Below are 18,067 nucleotides of genomic sequence, written 5' to 3'. Positions count from 1 at the left end.
AGAGCTTTGTCGACTGCGCACTTCCGCGCATTATCGGTCTCTGGACTTTGTTAGGATAAGATTGTCGGCTTCGAAAAATCTGCTTGACACTTTGCCAGCGAAGTGACGCGTAGCGGAACTAGCGGAACCGCAGTGTTGATAGAGATATGATAAGCAAAGGTCCTTGCTTGTGATCCATGCAACTTTCTCGCCTCCCCTTATAAAACAAAAAAAAAAAAAAAAAAAAAAAAAAACTGAATGCTGAGTCGGCTGAATATGAAGCACGGTACCGTAGCTGGTGTAACCGTGCTCAAGTCGAAGAAAGTAATGCAGCAATGCGGACCAAAGCAGGCGAACTTATGTAAAGCACCTTGTGAAAGGGAAAGAAAAGAAATGCAAATTTAACGCAAATTGTGCGCACGCAGGGAACAATTGGCAACCCGACTTGGCACGAATGAAAACGAAAACCGAAACGAAAGCTCGCGCCCGCTCCACGCAGCGTGCCAAGAAAGAAAAAAAAAAAAAAAAAAACCGAACCGAAGCAACGTAAGCAACGCACTTCCGGGTTCTTTCGTCGCACTGTTTGTTTTGGGAGAGTGGTAGGAGTGGTAGAGAGAGCGAGGGGGCTTGCGAAAACTGTTTCTTCGGTTTCTTCTCCCCGAGTCCGAAGAAATACTCTTCGCGGATGAAAACAGTCAAGTGACGTCAGCTTCCCTCGCACACACCCCATGTAGCTTTAGTGCATTTTGTACCCCAGAGTAAGTTTATAAAGTCACGTGGGTAAGACGTCACTAACCTTGCTCGTGCAGGCCACAGTGCTGACGTGCAGGTGCAAAAGATTATTATTGTTTTGTTATTATTGTGTACTATGTGAAGCCGTGTGGGCATTGCCAGGCTGTCTGTAGGCTCCTGCTGCTTCGCTGTCAGTCAACGAAATACGTTGACGGCCGTGACGGAGGCCACAGTGACGGAGGCTTTGTGGCTTTGTCGTCTTCAAAACAAGGTCAAAGGGCCTTCACCTTCGCTCGCTCCTTGAAACCGGAACTAAAGAGCTCGGAAAAAAAAAAAACGACACATCTTTCTTTTTCTCTTCTCTTCCGTGTACCATCCGTACCCTCTGCGTGTGTCAACGTCAACCTCTCGTGCGTGCGTTGTGCGGTGTATTCCTCGCGTCGAGGACTTTAGTCGGTGTAGATGTTCCTGTGAGCGTAGGACGACCGGCTCCACGAACGCGTCGGCGTACAAGACTCCGCGATCGCCAGCCTTTCGCCGAGGCAACACCAAATATGAGTGGCAGTCGTCGTCGAACGCGACAAGCGGTATCATTAAGCTCCAGCCGCCGTATTTGCCTCCACAACCACCAGCGCACGTGAAACAACGAAAAGGAAACAAAAAAAGAACAATCGGTAGACTTAAATCGTCGCAGTGACGCACTGTTTTTCCTACACCAGTTTCACCTGTGCCCCAGTCAAGTCAACTCGCATAGAGGAGAGAGGAGGTGAGTTATTATACGTTTGCTTTAGCTCCGCGTCTTTTTTTCCCCTTCTTTTTTTCTCTCCCCGTCGAGACCCTTTCCCGTCGCGTACGTAAGCACCATTATCTCTTGGTCGCAATCGCTGAAAGAGGGGGTCGTTTGGAGGAAAACCCCTGCCGAGATCTCGAGGTCGTACGGACCAGCCAGCCTGCCTACCGGCCGTCCAAGACTTCTGCGTGTGGTGCTGCTTGCCGCTAGGTATGTAAAAATGAAGCGTGTTTCCCTCTTCTTTTCGTCTTCTCGTTTCCTCGGCTGCTCTGTTTACATCCCAAGGTGCTTTTCTCATCTGTCTTGCCTTAAATCCTTAATGATGCGCGTGTGACGTCTTTGGCGGGGACCCTTGACCACTCGCGAGGAAGAAAACGTGCTATTTGATACTGGTCTTTCCGTCAGCTAGGCAGCGCGAACGGCGTGTGTCGATGAACGCTTGTCACTGTAGCGGTGGCGGCGTTTGCCTATTTTTAACTTCGCGCGAAACAGCTGCGTCGTATATTTTATTTGTATTAAAAAAAGTTTGACGTTCCACATTGCAAACCGTATCCACCAACGATGGAATGCACAGGTCCGTGTTTAAGTCTTTTCCTGCGGCACCGGTGTTGTGTGTACCGAGTGCGCAATTCAACTATCTGCGCGCCCAACCATGGAACAACCCGATTGCCCGTGGATACATGAAGAACGCCGGAAATTAGGTCACCCGTGTGACCCTCTACACTCGTGTGCCTGGCTGTGTGCATGTGTGTGTGCGCGTTTGGGAAGACCACCAGTGCCTCAAGAGTCTCCAGTTACTCTTGTCATAATTTTACTCGTCATCATAACGGCCAAGTCAGATTCTTGACAGTCCCATGGAAGCATATTAGCCAACGCAGTGAGATATCTTAAAGCCATACAGTGTGTACTCCTTTGTGGCCACTGGCTTCCATCATCCTTGGAGCCTATAAGCCATAGCGGAGGCAGCAGTGCATGCTTCAATTGCATGTTTAGTACGGATGTCAGAGGTAGCGTTTGGTTTGGCTAAGCTCTTTGACAAGGGTGGATTCTTGGGCACTAGTGGTTCTTTCTGCTGTGCACTTGTTTCAGGAGCACATGGGATTCTGTAGGTGACCCGCTCTTGGAAAGCAAGCCTCGAGTTCTCATGTGCTCGCTAAATTTCGCATGATCCTGGATTATATCATTCCGGTGCATTGCGCCTTGTAATGTGTGCGTGGTCCGGATTGCCTGTGTCACTCCACGCCAGAAAACTAGACGTTACATTTCCCAAATGATCATTCACAATAGATGTGTTTAGTGTGATGTTTTCTTTTTTCACTTTGCCGTGTCTTTGAGACATAGTGCAATATTTCTTAGTATCAAAGATATATGAAATATCCTATTCTCGGAAATTGGAAGTTTGTTGCGCAAACAAATTGCTGACAATTATTCAGATCCGTGTTCCACAAACCGATTTACTTCTAATCGCATGCCTTTATGAAATACTCGAGAGAACTGGTAGTACTTTAGAACATTTGCAAACTGTGAAGTTTGCAAATATGTTGCATTGAAGACTGCAATGCAATTGCTGAACTGTCGGCTAGCTCTGAGTACAACCTTAATTTTAATAGAGAGCTAGAAAGTGTAGTTGCAAAGAAGTGCAACCACATGCTGTACAACCACATCAGATATTCGCTTGCTGGCACCGCAGTTTAAGGTACTTTCTGTACCTCCGTGGCATTTTGACTCGTATTCCTTCATTGCTACTTTCATTTGGTGTCGGCATGCAAAACAGTCTGCACACTTGCATTCTTCTTTCATCATGCAGCTGCAGTCATTGATCGGACTAGTTGCGCTTGCAGCGAGTTTCGGTGACAGGTTAAGGACACAGTAGAAGCTCTGCCTCCAGCATACAGTTGTTGCCCTGTGTCCTGCTTTGGCTGCACATCCGTGGTGGAGGGTAATCAAAGGTTGAAAACTCATACTCAAGGCAAAGCTTCTATAGTCAGTCACAGGTTAAGAGTTCAGGGGAAGCTCCTGCCACCTCTTTACGCATTAGCAGAGCGAGCGCTGGAGAGGATATGACTTCCTCTCCAGTGTTTACTCTGCTGCAGTGGAAAAGGAGGGAGGAGTTTCAACCTGAACTCTTAAAGGACAACTCCGATCGAAAATGAAACCAAAATAAAGGACTAGTATCGCTTTAGTGGCACAAAATATGCCCACATCCGAAATATTACACTATAGTGAAGCCGCATACTCCACGAAAACTTATTTTAATGATGCGACCAGCTGCTCTTTAACGAACGGCAAGCGGGTTAAGTTTTAGTCTAGCAACACTAGTACAGCACCCTTGCGATGTCACATCACGGTGAAGCAGTGGTCAATTCCACATGTTCTACTGCATACCGCAGCACCACCATGACGTCGCATCGCGGCCATACGGCTGAATATTGGTGCTGCTGTATCTCTAACAGATAGTGTTTTTGGTTTTGCCTTAGATGCACGAAACCAAACTTTGAGCCATAATATTTATAAAGCTACACACAGTATCGAAGAAAAAAAAATTATACTTGAGCTGAAAACAGTTGTAATCCCAAATTCAGAAATATTGACTGGTGTTGCCCTGTAACCTGTCACCAACTATATTGCATTCTTCACTTGTCACCGACTGAAGTTAACTTCACACATGTTGCATGCATTGTTGCAAAAACACGAATTGCACAGGTTGTATCTAACAATATCAGCAGCACAAGTTGCGCACAATGCTGCAAATTCTATTGCTACATTGGTTGCAGACGGCAGCATGGCGGAGGCCCACCAGGCAGTTGCCTTCAGTTTCACGGTCACCCATGAGGGCGTCAACATCAACTATGACCGGGAAGTACTCCTGCTCGTCTGGCAGAGCGGCCTGCGATCCTGGAAGAAGCGGGTGGCTCGCTTCCTCACCAACCTCTACAACGGGGTCTACCCGTCCTCGTACCGGAGCCTTTACTTTCTCTTGTCTGTCGTCACTGGACTCTCCCTCCTGGAGCAAGATGGTGGACTCGTGGAGCAGATCGCGTCGCTGGTGTCGATGGAGAAGGCGCCCTCCGCCGCCCCTTCAATCCTGCCGCGCCTCGCCACCAGTGGTGCCGTCAGCGTGGTTCTTTGGGTCGTGTGGAGCTTGGCACAGCGCTATGCCCTCAAGGGACTCTTCATGTACAAGGGGTGGATGTACGAAAGCCGCGGTAGCGGAAGCAAGGTGAGGTTGCCGTCTCCGCATGCCGCAATCTCGAGATACTGAGCCGTCGCTCAAGCGCCGATAAGCGATTTGTGGGTTAGGTGCTGATAAGCGATTTGTGGGATGGGCGCCGATAAGCGACCCAATCTGCTCGACCTGCTGTCTCGCGTTGATTTTCAGCTCGTGAACAGAGCTGAATGATTGATTACACCGTTCGGTTAAAAGTTCCTGTGTATTGGCTTTACTTATGCCCGCTTTGTCAGTCTTGTCAAGCAGAATAAAGGAAATACAACTGACCCTAAATTAAATGTGCCTTTAAGGCACTGTTAAACATGCCGTGCGTTGCGGCATGTTGTCTTTTGCAGACGTGGTACTTCCCGCTTTGTCGACTTCGTTTATAGCTTTTTGGAATGTGGGAATGTTGTGTAAGAAAATGCCTGAAGTAGTTTCGAGCTCATGTAAAGGATCCATCCACTGTATCGTCTTAAATATTTCTGTAGGTGCATTAGACATTCATTGAGTGATCACATTTTTGCCACTTTACAACTAACCGTGAGAAAACGTTTTAGTACATTAATTAATTTTTTTTTTTTAATTTTTTTGAAACAACAATATTTGTGTGTAGAAAGAAAGCCGACTTTGTAGACTATGCAATAAAGTTAATCCTAAGAATGCATTGTTTTCTATGATATTAATGTTATAAATGGACCTAATCAGATGCTGTGAGTATTCTTAGCACAGCATTTGTAGCCCCTCGCACTGGCAGTGCGAGGTGTAACAACCCCATTCTTGAAGGCTCTGCATCAGCTGTGAAAGCTTTTTTATTGCTTTGCTTCTTTTGCCATTCACTTTGACATCAACATTCGGTTACTAAGCGCAAGTTTGTGACACAAGCTACTGAACCAAGTTTTAAAGGCTTTGCATTTGATGTGAAAGCTTTTATATTTTTTTTATATTGTTTTATCATTCTTCCATCTGGTACATCAAGACTCAGTTACTAAACCCAATCTCATGACAAATCAACTACTGACCCCTTTTAACACAGTAGAACGCGTTTATTAGTCGATTTATAAGGAGTTTTGTGCCGGTTGGCTGTAACTGCCGGGTGTAACGAAAAAAACCGACACCGAAAAGCATTAGGCCCTTGGGGAACCATATAAAAAGACTTGGATTGTGAGCCAAGTGCTTTGCCGACTGAGCTATCCAGGGTCGGCAGTCAGGGCACGCAAAAGTGATATAAACATGCCATGGTTAAAATTACGCACAAATGGAAAGGAACAGAGGAGTGAGAAGAGACGAGCACAAACTCACAACTCAATCTATTGAAGGAAGAAAAAGATAGAACAGACCGCAGTATCAGCTCGGGCCGAGGCCACACTTGCATGGGGGCACTCCAGCACGCGGAAGGCACACAACATCAACCACACTCGTACATCTCTTTCCTGCCTTATTTCAGCCTTAAAGAAGTCATGTTTCCACATCATCAAAGGCAGTTTTAATGTTTAAATGGAGAGGCTTACATCGTCTGGGATTCCAATGCAGGTGCTAACTGAGGTGGTAGGAACACTGATAAAAAAAGTAAAAGGATGTGAACAAGCTGCACGTATTTTCAACAAAAAAAGAGTGGTGGCAGTTTCGTATATACACAGAATTTCCCACAATTTGAAACAGGTAGCCAATAGGTATGGGTCCCCTTAGGGATGTTAGCCCCCCAAAAATTGGTCAAATTTGTTCTAAAGTTAGAGCAAAAGTAGATAATATTAAGAACCACAGGTGCAGCACAAAACACGTCCACCCTTATGTGCCCTGTTCAATCAGTGGATTTACAACATCCTCCTTTCATGTGGTAGATCCTACGTAAGACGGTGTTTTACAAATGAACTTCATGGGAGCACAAGGTCAGTTGTCCTGAAAAAGTGTCACTTCAGTTTCCTTTGAAATCTCAAACTATACTGACAAAAGGGGTTGGGCTTTTGAGTTGTCAAGGTTCCTTCAGGACAAAGTGGCTTGGTGATAAAATTTTGTTTATTTTGGTTTAGAATTTTAAAAATTGGAAATGCAGTAAAATAAACTCAGAATTTCACAGAATTGGGAATGTAACAGAAATGAACTTCGATAAATCCCAAACTTCCCGTGTAAAATGGACCCCGAAAAACACCCTCCGAATTTTACGGTGAAATGAACTCCGAAAGCACTGAATCCTAATTGTGTCAAATTATGTCGAGAAATGAATCTGTCACTCAACTTCGGTATGAGGACTTTGGCCCAACAAGTTCTTAGGAGTGTAGGAAAGTGATCCCAGAATTCTGTCGTTCCTTGAAGGGACGCAAATTTCAGGGAATAGTACTTTTAAAGAAACCAGAAAGCGATTCTTTTAATCGGGCTAGCTGGTGGCCACACATTTGTAAAGTATAGAATAGGTTCCAGGCTATTAACATGTACCAGTTTAATATAAAAGTGGAACTCAGTGAGTTTACATCTGAAAAAACCCGATTCACTTATTTTTCGGAAACACCTTGTACATCCACATCTGCAGTTACATAGGCAGAAACGGGGATCCGTAGTCGAAGCCGCCTCCCCCCCCCCTACACACGTGCACACACACAAAAAATATTTCTCGATACGCGATTGCACATAGGTAGGTCACTTAAGGGAAAACAGCCAAGGTTGGAGGGAAAACAGAATTTTGCATTGAGGCAATTATGCATAATGCACAAATGTAGCGTGCATGCTGCGTGCACAGGAAGATATGGTAATTTTAAACGCCCTTCACAAGAACACGCCAAAATTACTTGGCAAGCATAGTTGTCGCATCGTAGCAGGTACCGGCCATCATTGGTGAAGTCAGGTTCCGTCAACAGGAAATCGTAGGGAGAAAAATAGTTTCTCCCTTCCCTTATTTACAAGGCTCCACACATGTCACACCTTTTTCCTCGTAGCATTCACGAGGTCTTAAAGCTAATCGATACGCTTGTGCGAGGGCGGTGCAGGAGACGGAAATGCCATTAAAAACTATCGCAGTTTGTGTCAGTTTTGGGCGGCGACGAGGAAGTTTCTGCCGGAGTAAATTAGTCGACGGTGCAGCAGGAAAACCCGTGACAACTTTCGCTGGAACAGAGTTACTTTTTCATGGTGTCTCGCGAGCACTAATGCACACTTACGCTAGTACCCCAACTGAAAACTTTCCACCACTATTGTAGTTTTTGGTGACAGTCTTTTAATTTCGAGAGAACAAACAGAGAAAACCAGTGATAGCTGGTTTGCATTAACAATGTCGTTTGCCTGCTTTGTCTTGCGAAGCCCCGACCATTTACACTGAAGCAACCAACAACCTTATGATTGTAAAATCATAACAAAACAAACAAAAAAAGCTGATCTTAAAATTTTTGTTTTGCAGCTAATACTGTAAAACCCTTTATTTTCGCGGCCCCTATTTTTCGCGAATCGGTCACAGATGACATAATCGCGACCACTAAATTTCGCGAATTCCAGATGCCTGCATTGAAAATCTTAAGGACTGAAATTGTCACGCGCCCTTAAATTTCGCAAATTCTTCAATTCGCGAAATTCGCGAAAATTGAGGGCTCGCGAACATAAAGGGTTTTACAGTATCTAATGCAAAGCAAACTAGAGATGGGGACTTTTGTGAAACATCGATTCATTAGATGCCTCTGCAGTTGTTTTTTAGCACTTTTTCCTCCAGCTGCGACGGTTTCGAGCGTTGAGCCACCGTCAGGGCCGGTTTAATTGGCGAGTATTCCCGACTGTGCAACAACTGTATGGGGTTGCTGTCTGTTTGTTTTTGCACTCTTGGCGACCTGCCCCTTTTTGTTGCACTTATTTTTAATTCTTGGCAAGTGATGTGCATTTAGCACACGTGCACACACTGTCGCTCTTATTTGGCTTCAGGCTCTGCTCGTGTGCTGGCAAAGCAGGTTTACAACTACATGGTTTTGATCTCATTGCCTCACAATCTAATTTGCTGTACGGGTGAATTGAAGGCCGAAAGTTGTTTGTTAAGAAAGAGAACATAACTTTTTTGTTTGTTGAATCTGGGCGTGATAACCTCTTTATACGAAACGTATTTCTAAACAAGGGGGGAAAAGGGCAGCATTCTTTAAAGGCAGCAAGGTGAAAATTTTCAGTATTTATTTATTTACTCAAGGCTGAATCATTTTATTTTGGCACATTTTCCTGTACCTGCTGCTCAGATGTCGCTATTTAGAATTTTTCTATGCCTGTCACTTTGAGGGTTTTACATCTTCGAACCCAATTTTCTTCCGATAAAAACGTTTTTGAGTTGAAATGGCATTTACTGATAGACGGAATATATATAGACATAAATATTTTCAGTTGCCTTTAATATTTTTGTATGTTCACAGCTAAGCCCTAAAGTGAACTAGAGCATGACTTTTTCAACACTTAAATTTTTTAAATGGCCTTGAAGTGTTATTTTACTAGCACTCTTTCTTCCAGCTGCATTCTTTTTTAGTGTCGAGACCCCACGTGTACGGATTCTGTTTAGTCGGTGTGTCCTTCCGACCAAATGATAACAATACTGGAAACTGACGACACCGTCTGACAGACGCACACACTCAGTTGTTCTCATTTTGTTTCAAAGTGCAGTTGTTACGGTGAAGCAGAATTCGCTGCAGCATGCTTTGAACTCATTTCACTGTGGGCTTACTGCTATACTGCTACATGAAAGGTGTTTCGCCAACGACTGAGAATAATTTTTTTTTTTTTTTTTTAAAGGAGGCATTTTAAATAATGGAATGATTCCTTCAAAATAACATTATCGACCATCGGAGATGTCGAGCGTAGTAACAGGCATTCATTTCCAATATTCTTGCCTAACTACACAAATTAGCTCTAGCAGCAATGCAGATGATATTCGCGTCTTCGCACCTGCTGCACAAATGGTAACTTTACCGTACCCCCTACTTCCCACATGATCGAGTCCTAAAATTGACTGACTTCTGGGTTTTCGATGACCCTTAGGAAATTTCTAATGGGAACCGTGCGGTTAATTTTCCAAATGGAAAAGTTTGTCAATTTTAGGTGATTATTTTGGCTAATTAGTATGTCTTTTGTAATCCCCAATGTCTGCCGTGGCTGGCAGTTTGTTCCCGAAGAGGCTTTCTCTTTTATTCAGACACCCTATTTTTTTTTAGAGATGTTTGAAAGTCTTTGCAAAAACACCCAAAATAACTTGGAGGTTCTCAATAAAAGCTTAAAAGTTTTATATAAAAATAAAAGCATCATTATGCCTATTAAATTTTAATGCGGCAATTCTTTCATACTAAAAATATTGCTAAACAAACACTGACACACACAAGAAACAATGTTTGAATCCAGAAAGACGCCAGTTTGTGAAACATCGCTTTGTCTACGAGTGCGCATTTCTTTACTATGTGCCACTGACACATTGCAGTCGAGAATATCTCTGCATATTTGTCTTTTGATGCCTGTCACTTTAAAGGCGTGACATCTTCAAACTTCATATTTCTCCGGCTAACACATTCTTCTATTGAACAAACTTATCATTAGACTAAATCGTTTCCCGGTGTCAACTTGTTTGGCCTTGATTTTGTCCAATGACAGCAATTACAGGCAACAAAAGCTCTGCTTCAAAGAAAGCTCTGGCCTTAATTCCAGTGAGGAGAATCAGGAAGTTGTCTGAAGGCGAACGTTTGAGAGGCCCTTGGGGAGCCAGACGTTCCCTTTGTTCTCATCACAATAGTTGCAGCCCCTACATGTGCGTCTCGAATGAACCCCACACGAGTGTTTTGAAGCAGCCAGGAACAGCAACAAAGGTTCCACCCATCCGCTTGAAACAATCGATCACAGTTATGTTATTCGATGCCTAATCGGTGTAGTTATTGCACCTGTACTCTGCCTCACCATAGCATGGACCATGGCGAAGGCTGCACGCATGAGCGTGTAGCCTTGGTTTTTGCTCCAACTGCATGCACAATCATACTGGGAGGCACTTGGGAAGACAAGGAGCTCGCACTTTCTATATATGAAGTAACTCGAAATATAGATGCATCATGGTCTGAATTTGTTTGGGTATAACCATAATTTATGCTTACAACTTGAATTAAATTCAGGTTCTTCCTTCGAGCGTTCGTTCTTAGTGCCTGTATTTCTTTTGATTGTTGGGCTGTGAGTTGCTTTGCTGTTTTCTTTCTTTTTACATGAAATGTTTATACTTTTCTTCAGCATATTAAGGGGGTTATCAATTTGCATGTGACCTGTAATGTTTGTTCTTAATCATACTGATTAGATCTGTCACACCGACATAATCCTATCTACGATTCGTGGTTTGGGAAATAAAAGTTTGCTTTGTACTACAGTATATACTACTTTTTATCATAGCTACTAGTCAAGCCAAGCCTGCATGCACGAGCCTTGTGCTTTGATCATAGCTGGTGTGCACAAATGTCTGTGCAGTGCATGCGCTATTCAAAACAACATCCTCATGCTTGTTCCTGGCTCGCTCGCATATCAAAGTAAACGGAATATAGAATCTTCGAAGATGGTGAACTTATAAATGCATGGCATTTATAGGACGAGCCTTTAAGGTTTCTGTGTCCGCACCCGGGATTTAGCCTCAAATTTGATGTTGCGCCGACAACGCCACGGTGTTCACAACAGCTGGTGTCAGTCTGTGGTGCTGGAATGTTGACGAGTCCGAGGGAACTCTCGGGTCATAATCTTTCACGGTGCTCTACGACGTCACACGACCTAAGTCGACATCGCGATGTGACAATGACACTGTCATTACGTGACACCGCGATGTTACGAAGGACCTCTACGCGCAATGCTTTTTGCGCATCTTTAGAATATCCCGAAGAGATACGCAGTTTTGTCCCCCTTGAGATTTATGAACAAAATGGCCACACACCACGACCACGTGGTCCGACACTGCCCGCATCTCGTCTACAGGTGTCGCTGACGACGCGCCTCTGGTTTTGCGGAGTGCGGCTGCTGAAGGGCAAGAACCCGCTGCTGTTCAGCTACCAGTCGACGCTGCCCAAGCTGCCCCTGCCTTCGCTGGACGACACAATGGAGCGCTACCTGCGCTCCGTCAGGCCTCTGCTGGACGACGCCAACTACGCTCGGATGGAGGGACTCGCCAAGGACTTCCGGCACGGCATTGCCCAGAAGCTCCAGAGGTGCGTCCAGTTACTTTGCTGCGACCATACGGTAAAGACGGGAACAGGACGTGGCCAACCGTAATCACCGACATTGGTGCTCCGGAGAGGAGGAACGAGGAAGGGGGCAACAGAAAAGGGAAGAAAGAAAGCAGACTCTAGGTTGGACATAATTCATTTTGCCGTGACAGTGCTTAGATTGCCCGATCAGGAATCTTTTCGTCGTGCTGTGGGAAAGTTTTCCTTGGGGACAAATTGAGGCACCAGAGGCGTGCTGCCGACGTTGGGTAGTCGGCCAGTCAGTTTGCTCGGAAGACCTAATTGATGGACCTTGATTCGGAGAAGCTACCGCGGAGAAAGTCGCTGGGTGCGTCTACTTGTCCGTAAAACCCCTCGGACGCTCTAGAAAGGTGGACGATTAGAAGCGCCATATATGCACAATATGCTAGGGTGGAAACTGCCAAAGTGTTTAGACCAGTAAGTAGTTTTTCTAAGAACCCTGGTTGCATCACCACTTGGTTGGTCAGGCTTCATGTAGTGTGCTCTAAGCTTCGAATCTCCCATGGAGGATTCTCTTCAGAGTCTTCACGCCCCAACATAAGAATACATTAGGGTTCGATGAGGTGTCGCAGCTATCGCTGTGATTATACTGTAAATGCACACAAGACTGCTTTTTTTGCTTGCATTTTTATGCAGAGCCGCCTAGCTCATTCAGGCCCAAACACAGCCTTGCATGTTGTAAAAGTAGTTTCTTACAGGCAGTTTTCATTTCTGCTCCTACTGTGTCTCGCACGACTTTTATAGCCCTAAGCACAGCCAAACACAGCCCCCCGCTCGCAGGTACCTCTGGCTCAAATCATGGTGGTCGTCCAACTATGTGTCAGACTGGTGGGAAGAGTATGTGTACCTGCGCGGGCGGAGCCCCATCATGGTCAACTCTAACTTCTATGCCATCGACGCCATCCTGGTGAAACTGACGAGCAACCAGGCGGCTCGGGCGGCCAACCTGGTCTACGCCTCCTTTCTCTTCCGCCGGGGCATCGACTCCCAGCAGATGACGCCCATCATGGTGCAGAACACCGTGCCCCTGTGCTCCCGCCAGTATGAGCGTATCTTCAACACCACCAGGTGGGGTCCCCCATGGTGGCGCAAGCAGCCACCCGATTTAAAGAGTTGGCCGTGTGCATCCGTCTCTCCAGTCCCGCTTTGCGACCACACATCACATGGAGAGCATCTTCTAGGACGACCGTTACGCTCAGCCCAAATTGGCGGTAGCCCAGTACTGTAGTCACTTCTCTCTCGTTGTTTCCCAGTGTTGTTTAATTTTAGAGTGCACCTCTTCGGTGCCCGTTTCCGGCTTAAGCGGCATCGCCGTAACCGCGTGTTGCATTATGGGAAACGTTCCATAATGCAATGTGCGGGTCTCACTCGTGACCCGGGCATTGCATTATGGGATGTGTCCCATAATGACGTCACACGTGACGTCACGAGAGTTACGAGTGACGTCATTATGGGAAACGTCCCATAGTGCAACACGCAATTCATGATGGCTTTCAGTGACGTCACTCGTGACCCGTGCGTTGCATTATGGGACGTTTCCCGTAATGACGTCGCACGTGGCGTCATAACAGTCACGAGAGTTACAAGACATCACAACCGCCATGAGGGACATCATTATGAGAAATGTCCCATGATGCAACATGTGGTTTATGATTGACGTCAAGTGCGACATCACGAGAGTCCTGAGTGACGTCACGAGAATCACGAGAGTTCCCAGTGACGTCACGAGGATCACGAGAGTTACCAGTGACGTCGCGAGGGTCACGAGAGTTACCAGTGATGTCAGTCATTCCCCCTTGCGTTGCATCATGGGACATTTCTCACAATGAAGTCACAAGAGTTACGAGTGACGTCACGAAGGTTACTAATGAAAGTCACGACCTTCACCTGATCTTCACGTGGCCTTTACGAGTGACGTCACCAGGGGGGAGAAGGAAGGCAGGGGGGGGAGCGGAGGTTATGGAGGAGTAGGAGGGGCATACCCTCCTTTCTGTACCCTCCCCGCCGCCTCCTCAAGAGCTGCGTTCTAATTCGGCATTAGCAAGAGTTGTAAATGTCTTTCATTCTTTAAAAGACCCTTGCCCATAGGAAACAAATGTTGGCCAAGTGCAGTTGCACCGGAGTTCTACAGTGAAATACTGTGCAAGCTCCCGTGCAAAAGTTGGAGATCACGAAAAAATTGAGAATGAGCACTTTTTAGGTATGAGAGCAGAAAAGGAGGAGGGGCATACAGTGAGATAGACTTTTGTTTGGTGCTACGGAATGGTGTGGAAGCGGTACAAGAGCTTGGCAGAACCCTCAATTTTTAAGCCTCTTCACATGTCCTTTGCCTCTATATCAATTATTTTAAAAGTAGGTTGTGGGCGCTAATTGCAGTATGGGTGCCTGCTTGGTATTTTACGGCAGTCAGTGCTGCCGGCTGCAGCCTACCTCTCGACACCGGTGTTTGGGGTGTAAATTGCCCGTCTCATAAACAAGTCGTCTTCACTTTGGAACCATCTGTGCCTGCCGGAGCCCTTCAAGAGCCAGACGTGCAAAATCTCTTTTTAGCCAGGCTGGAACTCCTTCTCTTTCTCATTTTGCATTTGTCGATGAGGGAAGGAGCCTTGTTTTCTGGGAACCTCGAGCGAAAAGACCACTTACTATGGGCAGGAAAGGGGCCCTTTGTGTACAGGCTCCAAAACATCCCTTAGCTTTGCCTTACCTTGCCCGCATCCATTGGAAAAAGGGACGAGTCTCCTTTCCTTCCTCCCGAACCTCGAGTTGTCCTCTCGTCTGCAGCATGACCAAAGTGGGGGGTTGTCCGTTAACGCAGGGTCCCCGGCGTGGAGACAGACCAGCTGGTCCACTACCAGGACTCTCAGCACGTGGCGGTGTACCACAGGGGGCGCTTCTTTAAGCTGCCGGTGTATCACAAGCACCGGCTGCTCCAGCCGTGCGACCTGCAGCGCCAGCTGGAGCACATCCTGAGCAATGAGAGCGCCCCGCAGGTCGGGGAAGAGCGGCTGGCCGCGCTCACGGCCGGCGAGCGGTCCGCGTGGGCCAAGCTGAGGGAAGCGCACTTCCGCAAGGGCCTCAACCGGATCTCCCTGGACGCCATCGAGAAGGCGGCCTTCGTGTTGGTCCTCGACGAGGACGAGTACGGGTGAGTAGGAGCTGCTGCCCAATTGAAGAGGTTGAGCGTATGCATCCGTCCATCCATTCGTCCATCCCTGCTGCCACACACCGTTATTTTTATAAAATGTTAAACTTAATGTTCTGTGTCTTGTACACGGAGCGGTTGGAAAGACCAGCACATTTGGCACGCCTAGCAAGATTCTAATTCTAAGCATACATTCGTGGAATTGGACACACAGAGGTCATTTCACGAGGTTTTATGTATTTTTGTTAGAGCTCTACTTGGGGTGGTAAAATATTAAATATAGAGCAAAAAGGGCGGCCATACATTTCCTGTGCCCCATACTGGATTTTTGTCGTCTGCTCGCTGTTTTGCGAGCTTGCTCCCGGGGGGTGATCATTCATGTATTCTGTTAAAACGATTACTTATCGCGATTATTGTGCTTGTCGCGAGCCTCAATGGCATTCTTGGCATTTTTGCATTCAGCAAGCCACCCGGGAGCAAGCTCGCAAACCAGTGTGCATACTACCAGCAGGGTGATATAAAACAAAAAATGCACAGCCGCCGTTTGAACCTTATTTTTTTTTTTATGTCTTACCACTTCTGAGTTGAGCTTTAAAAAGGATAGATTTAAAAGTTCTTGTGAAATGACGTTTGAGTGCCCAATTTCAGGTACTCTATGTATGTTTAGAATTCGAATTTTGCAAGGCATGCCAAGTGTGCTTGTTCTTACGGCCTCACCCTGTATGTTTCACCTCACGTTGGACTGCTGCAGACGCTGCAAGCTATCGCCTTGACCGTATCACATGCCACTGGCCGCAGTGGCCAGGGGGCGCAAGTCACTGCCCGATTCAGAGTGTTCAGCCGTATGCATTCATCCGTTCTGTGTTCCAGGACTACTTTGGGCTTACGTGAACTCTGGCGGCAGCTGTGGCAGTACTGATTTGTGAACAGAGTGGACGCGAGCACGAGACACCTTGGAGACGAGAGCTGCAGTATTGGATATGCATAATGTAAACTTCTCATGTATGATTGCAGAACGATAGTGGCGACATCCAGTGAAATATATTGACAACATAGATGGCTTTCTGTCGACAGAGCCTGTGCCTCTATTTGAATGTAGTGCATGGGCTCTCAAGGTTCTTTGTCTCTGGGAACATTCATTGGTCTTGAATGACAGCCAAGCAGTTCTAACAATGTCCTTTTGGCATTACAGTATAAACTCAGTATTGTAGTCCTTGATATTCATAATGATTTTGGTCTGTTGTAAAAGGAACATGCAGAACGCAGACACTTTTAATCGCAGACTTTGATTTGATTATGACTGTAGCCTGTGCTTACTAGTGTGACTGATGAAATGCATATGAATATTAGACAAGAACTGGTCTATTGAAACTTGTAATCCTTGAAAGGTAGCTATTTGTTATTAAGCTATACAAATAATAATAATCACTACATGCCTTGGGTCATACTCCTTGCAAGCCTCTTGCAAAAGTGCTGAGCCCAATGACAACAGTTTGCAAACTAGACGCCGCCGCTACTGAAGCCGCGTAATGCCCAAAATAATTACTGATGTCAAGCTGTTTGCTATCACAGAATGGTGAATTTTACGGATTACATGTTTCTTTTGCCGAGAAACATGTAATCCTTGAAAAATAACAAACCCCGCAAAAAGCACCTGCGAATTCGACGACAAATAAACCCCAATAACACTGAACCCAGTTAGGACCAAATGCCCACTGTGATGAGACCTGTTGTAGTGAGGTTATGCTGTATTGCAACAAAGCTGTGTCGAAGCCGTCATACTTTGCTAAGAGTAACGCACTCACTAAGAAATGTTTGGCTTATGGCGCTGCAGCATGGCTCTAATGCGATACAAGAGTGCATAAACTCGTGAAACACTTCACTTCAGGATAAGGACGATTCAGAAGAATTTGGTATGCCTGAGGAATCCCGAGTTTACTGAAGGTACATGGTTTCAGAATTCATGATGTAAACATTCTAGACGTATCTAGCAAAGTTGTAGAAACCTTGAAATTTTCGGTATAAGCATTTTTAAGTCATTGTGCGGTAAGGCTGTCTTGTCAATGCACTGGTAAACCAGGCGGCGAAGACTAATATAACTAAAGACGTGTGTAGCAAGGCGAAATTGAAGTTAAGGCTGAAATAGGATATTAATATAATAAAGCGAAGTTGAAGTATGTTTGTGCTATAGTAGTGCCTATATTGTGAAGCCACTGATGTAGTGAAGGCTTTTTTTTTTTAGGGGCGAAGCTCCTTAGGGGCTAGCCATGCCTGTATGTCCGTCCGGCGTCGGGTGCTCATGCTCACGTCAGAAAGAGAATGTGTGGTATGGAACGTGGTTATATACGCATTTGGGCATTTGACCGCAGCGTGACATGGATGAAAACGAACGAAAAGCTCGGCATGCTGCGGCTCAGCGTCTACGCAGACAAGCACCACCAGAGCTTCGCCCTAACCAACATCATTCACCACGTGGAGATGCGGTTTTTCTTAGGAAAGAAATCACTTTGCCTAAAGAAGCTTAAAGGAGAGCTTTCATTTCTTAATGCCTGACTTTAGTGTTGAGAGGTTCTGCTATTTAAGTCCCATTGGTGTTGCCCCTCCCCCAGGTATGACCCGAAGGACCCCGGGCAGCTGAATCACTATGCAAGGTCGCTACTGCACGGGCGCGGCCATGACCGCTGGTTCGACAAGTCCTTCAACCTGATCGTGGGGAGCAATGCGAGGGTGGGCTTCAACGCGGAGCACTCATGGGCAGATGCACCCATCATGGGGCACTACTGGGAGTTTGTACTGGCCCAAGACTTCTTCATCCTCAAGTGAGTGTGCGCCCGGCTGGCTGCGGACAGATTCGAAGAGGAGGTATGCAGGCGGCGCTGTTCTTTGGGTCCAAAATTCGGTTCTTGTTTGGGAATTTGCGGCCTCAAAAAGCTCGAGGATCTCGAGGCACGGCCAAACTCTCAACCTTTTTGGTATCTCTGGCCTAATTCGCCAAAAAGGTTTGG

At 46.1% G+C, this 18,067-nt stretch overlaps 1 protein-coding gene across 2 annotated transcripts in view; it reads left to right on the top strand.

The window, feature by feature from the left end:
* The first annotated feature begins 771 nt into the window (after positions 1-771).
* Positions 772-18,067, top strand: part of LOC8029019 (carnitine O-palmitoyltransferase 1, liver isoform) — a 32,814-nt gene continuing 15,518 nt past the window's right edge. Inside the window, exons 1-7 of one of the 2 annotated variants that reach the window (XM_040215264.3) lie at positions 772-1,477; positions 1,603-1,711; positions 4,276-4,721; positions 11,652-11,881; positions 12,701-12,988; positions 14,736-15,065; positions 17,672-17,881. In XM_040215264.3, coding sequence (XP_040071198.1) covers positions 4,284-4,721; positions 11,652-11,881; positions 12,701-12,988; positions 14,736-15,065; positions 17,672-17,881 — 1,496 coding nt within the window. In that variant the 5' untranslated portion in view covers positions 772-1,477; positions 1,603-1,711; positions 4,276-4,283. The remainder of the gene's footprint in view (positions 1,478-1,602; positions 1,712-4,275; positions 4,722-11,651; positions 11,882-12,700; positions 12,989-14,735; positions 15,066-17,671; positions 17,882-18,067) is intronic. The other variant, XM_029980949.4, reaches the window with a different exon arrangement.

This window comes from Ixodes scapularis, unplaced genomic scaffold (assembly GCF_016920785.2).
Source record: "Ixodes scapularis isolate PalLabHiFi unplaced genomic scaffold, ASM1692078v2 PGA_scaffold4__175_contigs__length_147842914, whole genome shotgun sequence".
Lineage (NCBI taxonomy): Eukaryota > Metazoa > Arthropoda > Arachnida > Ixodida > Ixodidae > Ixodes > Ixodes scapularis.
The sequence above is the reverse complement of the archived record's forward strand: the minus strand, read 5'-3'. Positions and strand labels throughout refer to the sequence as shown.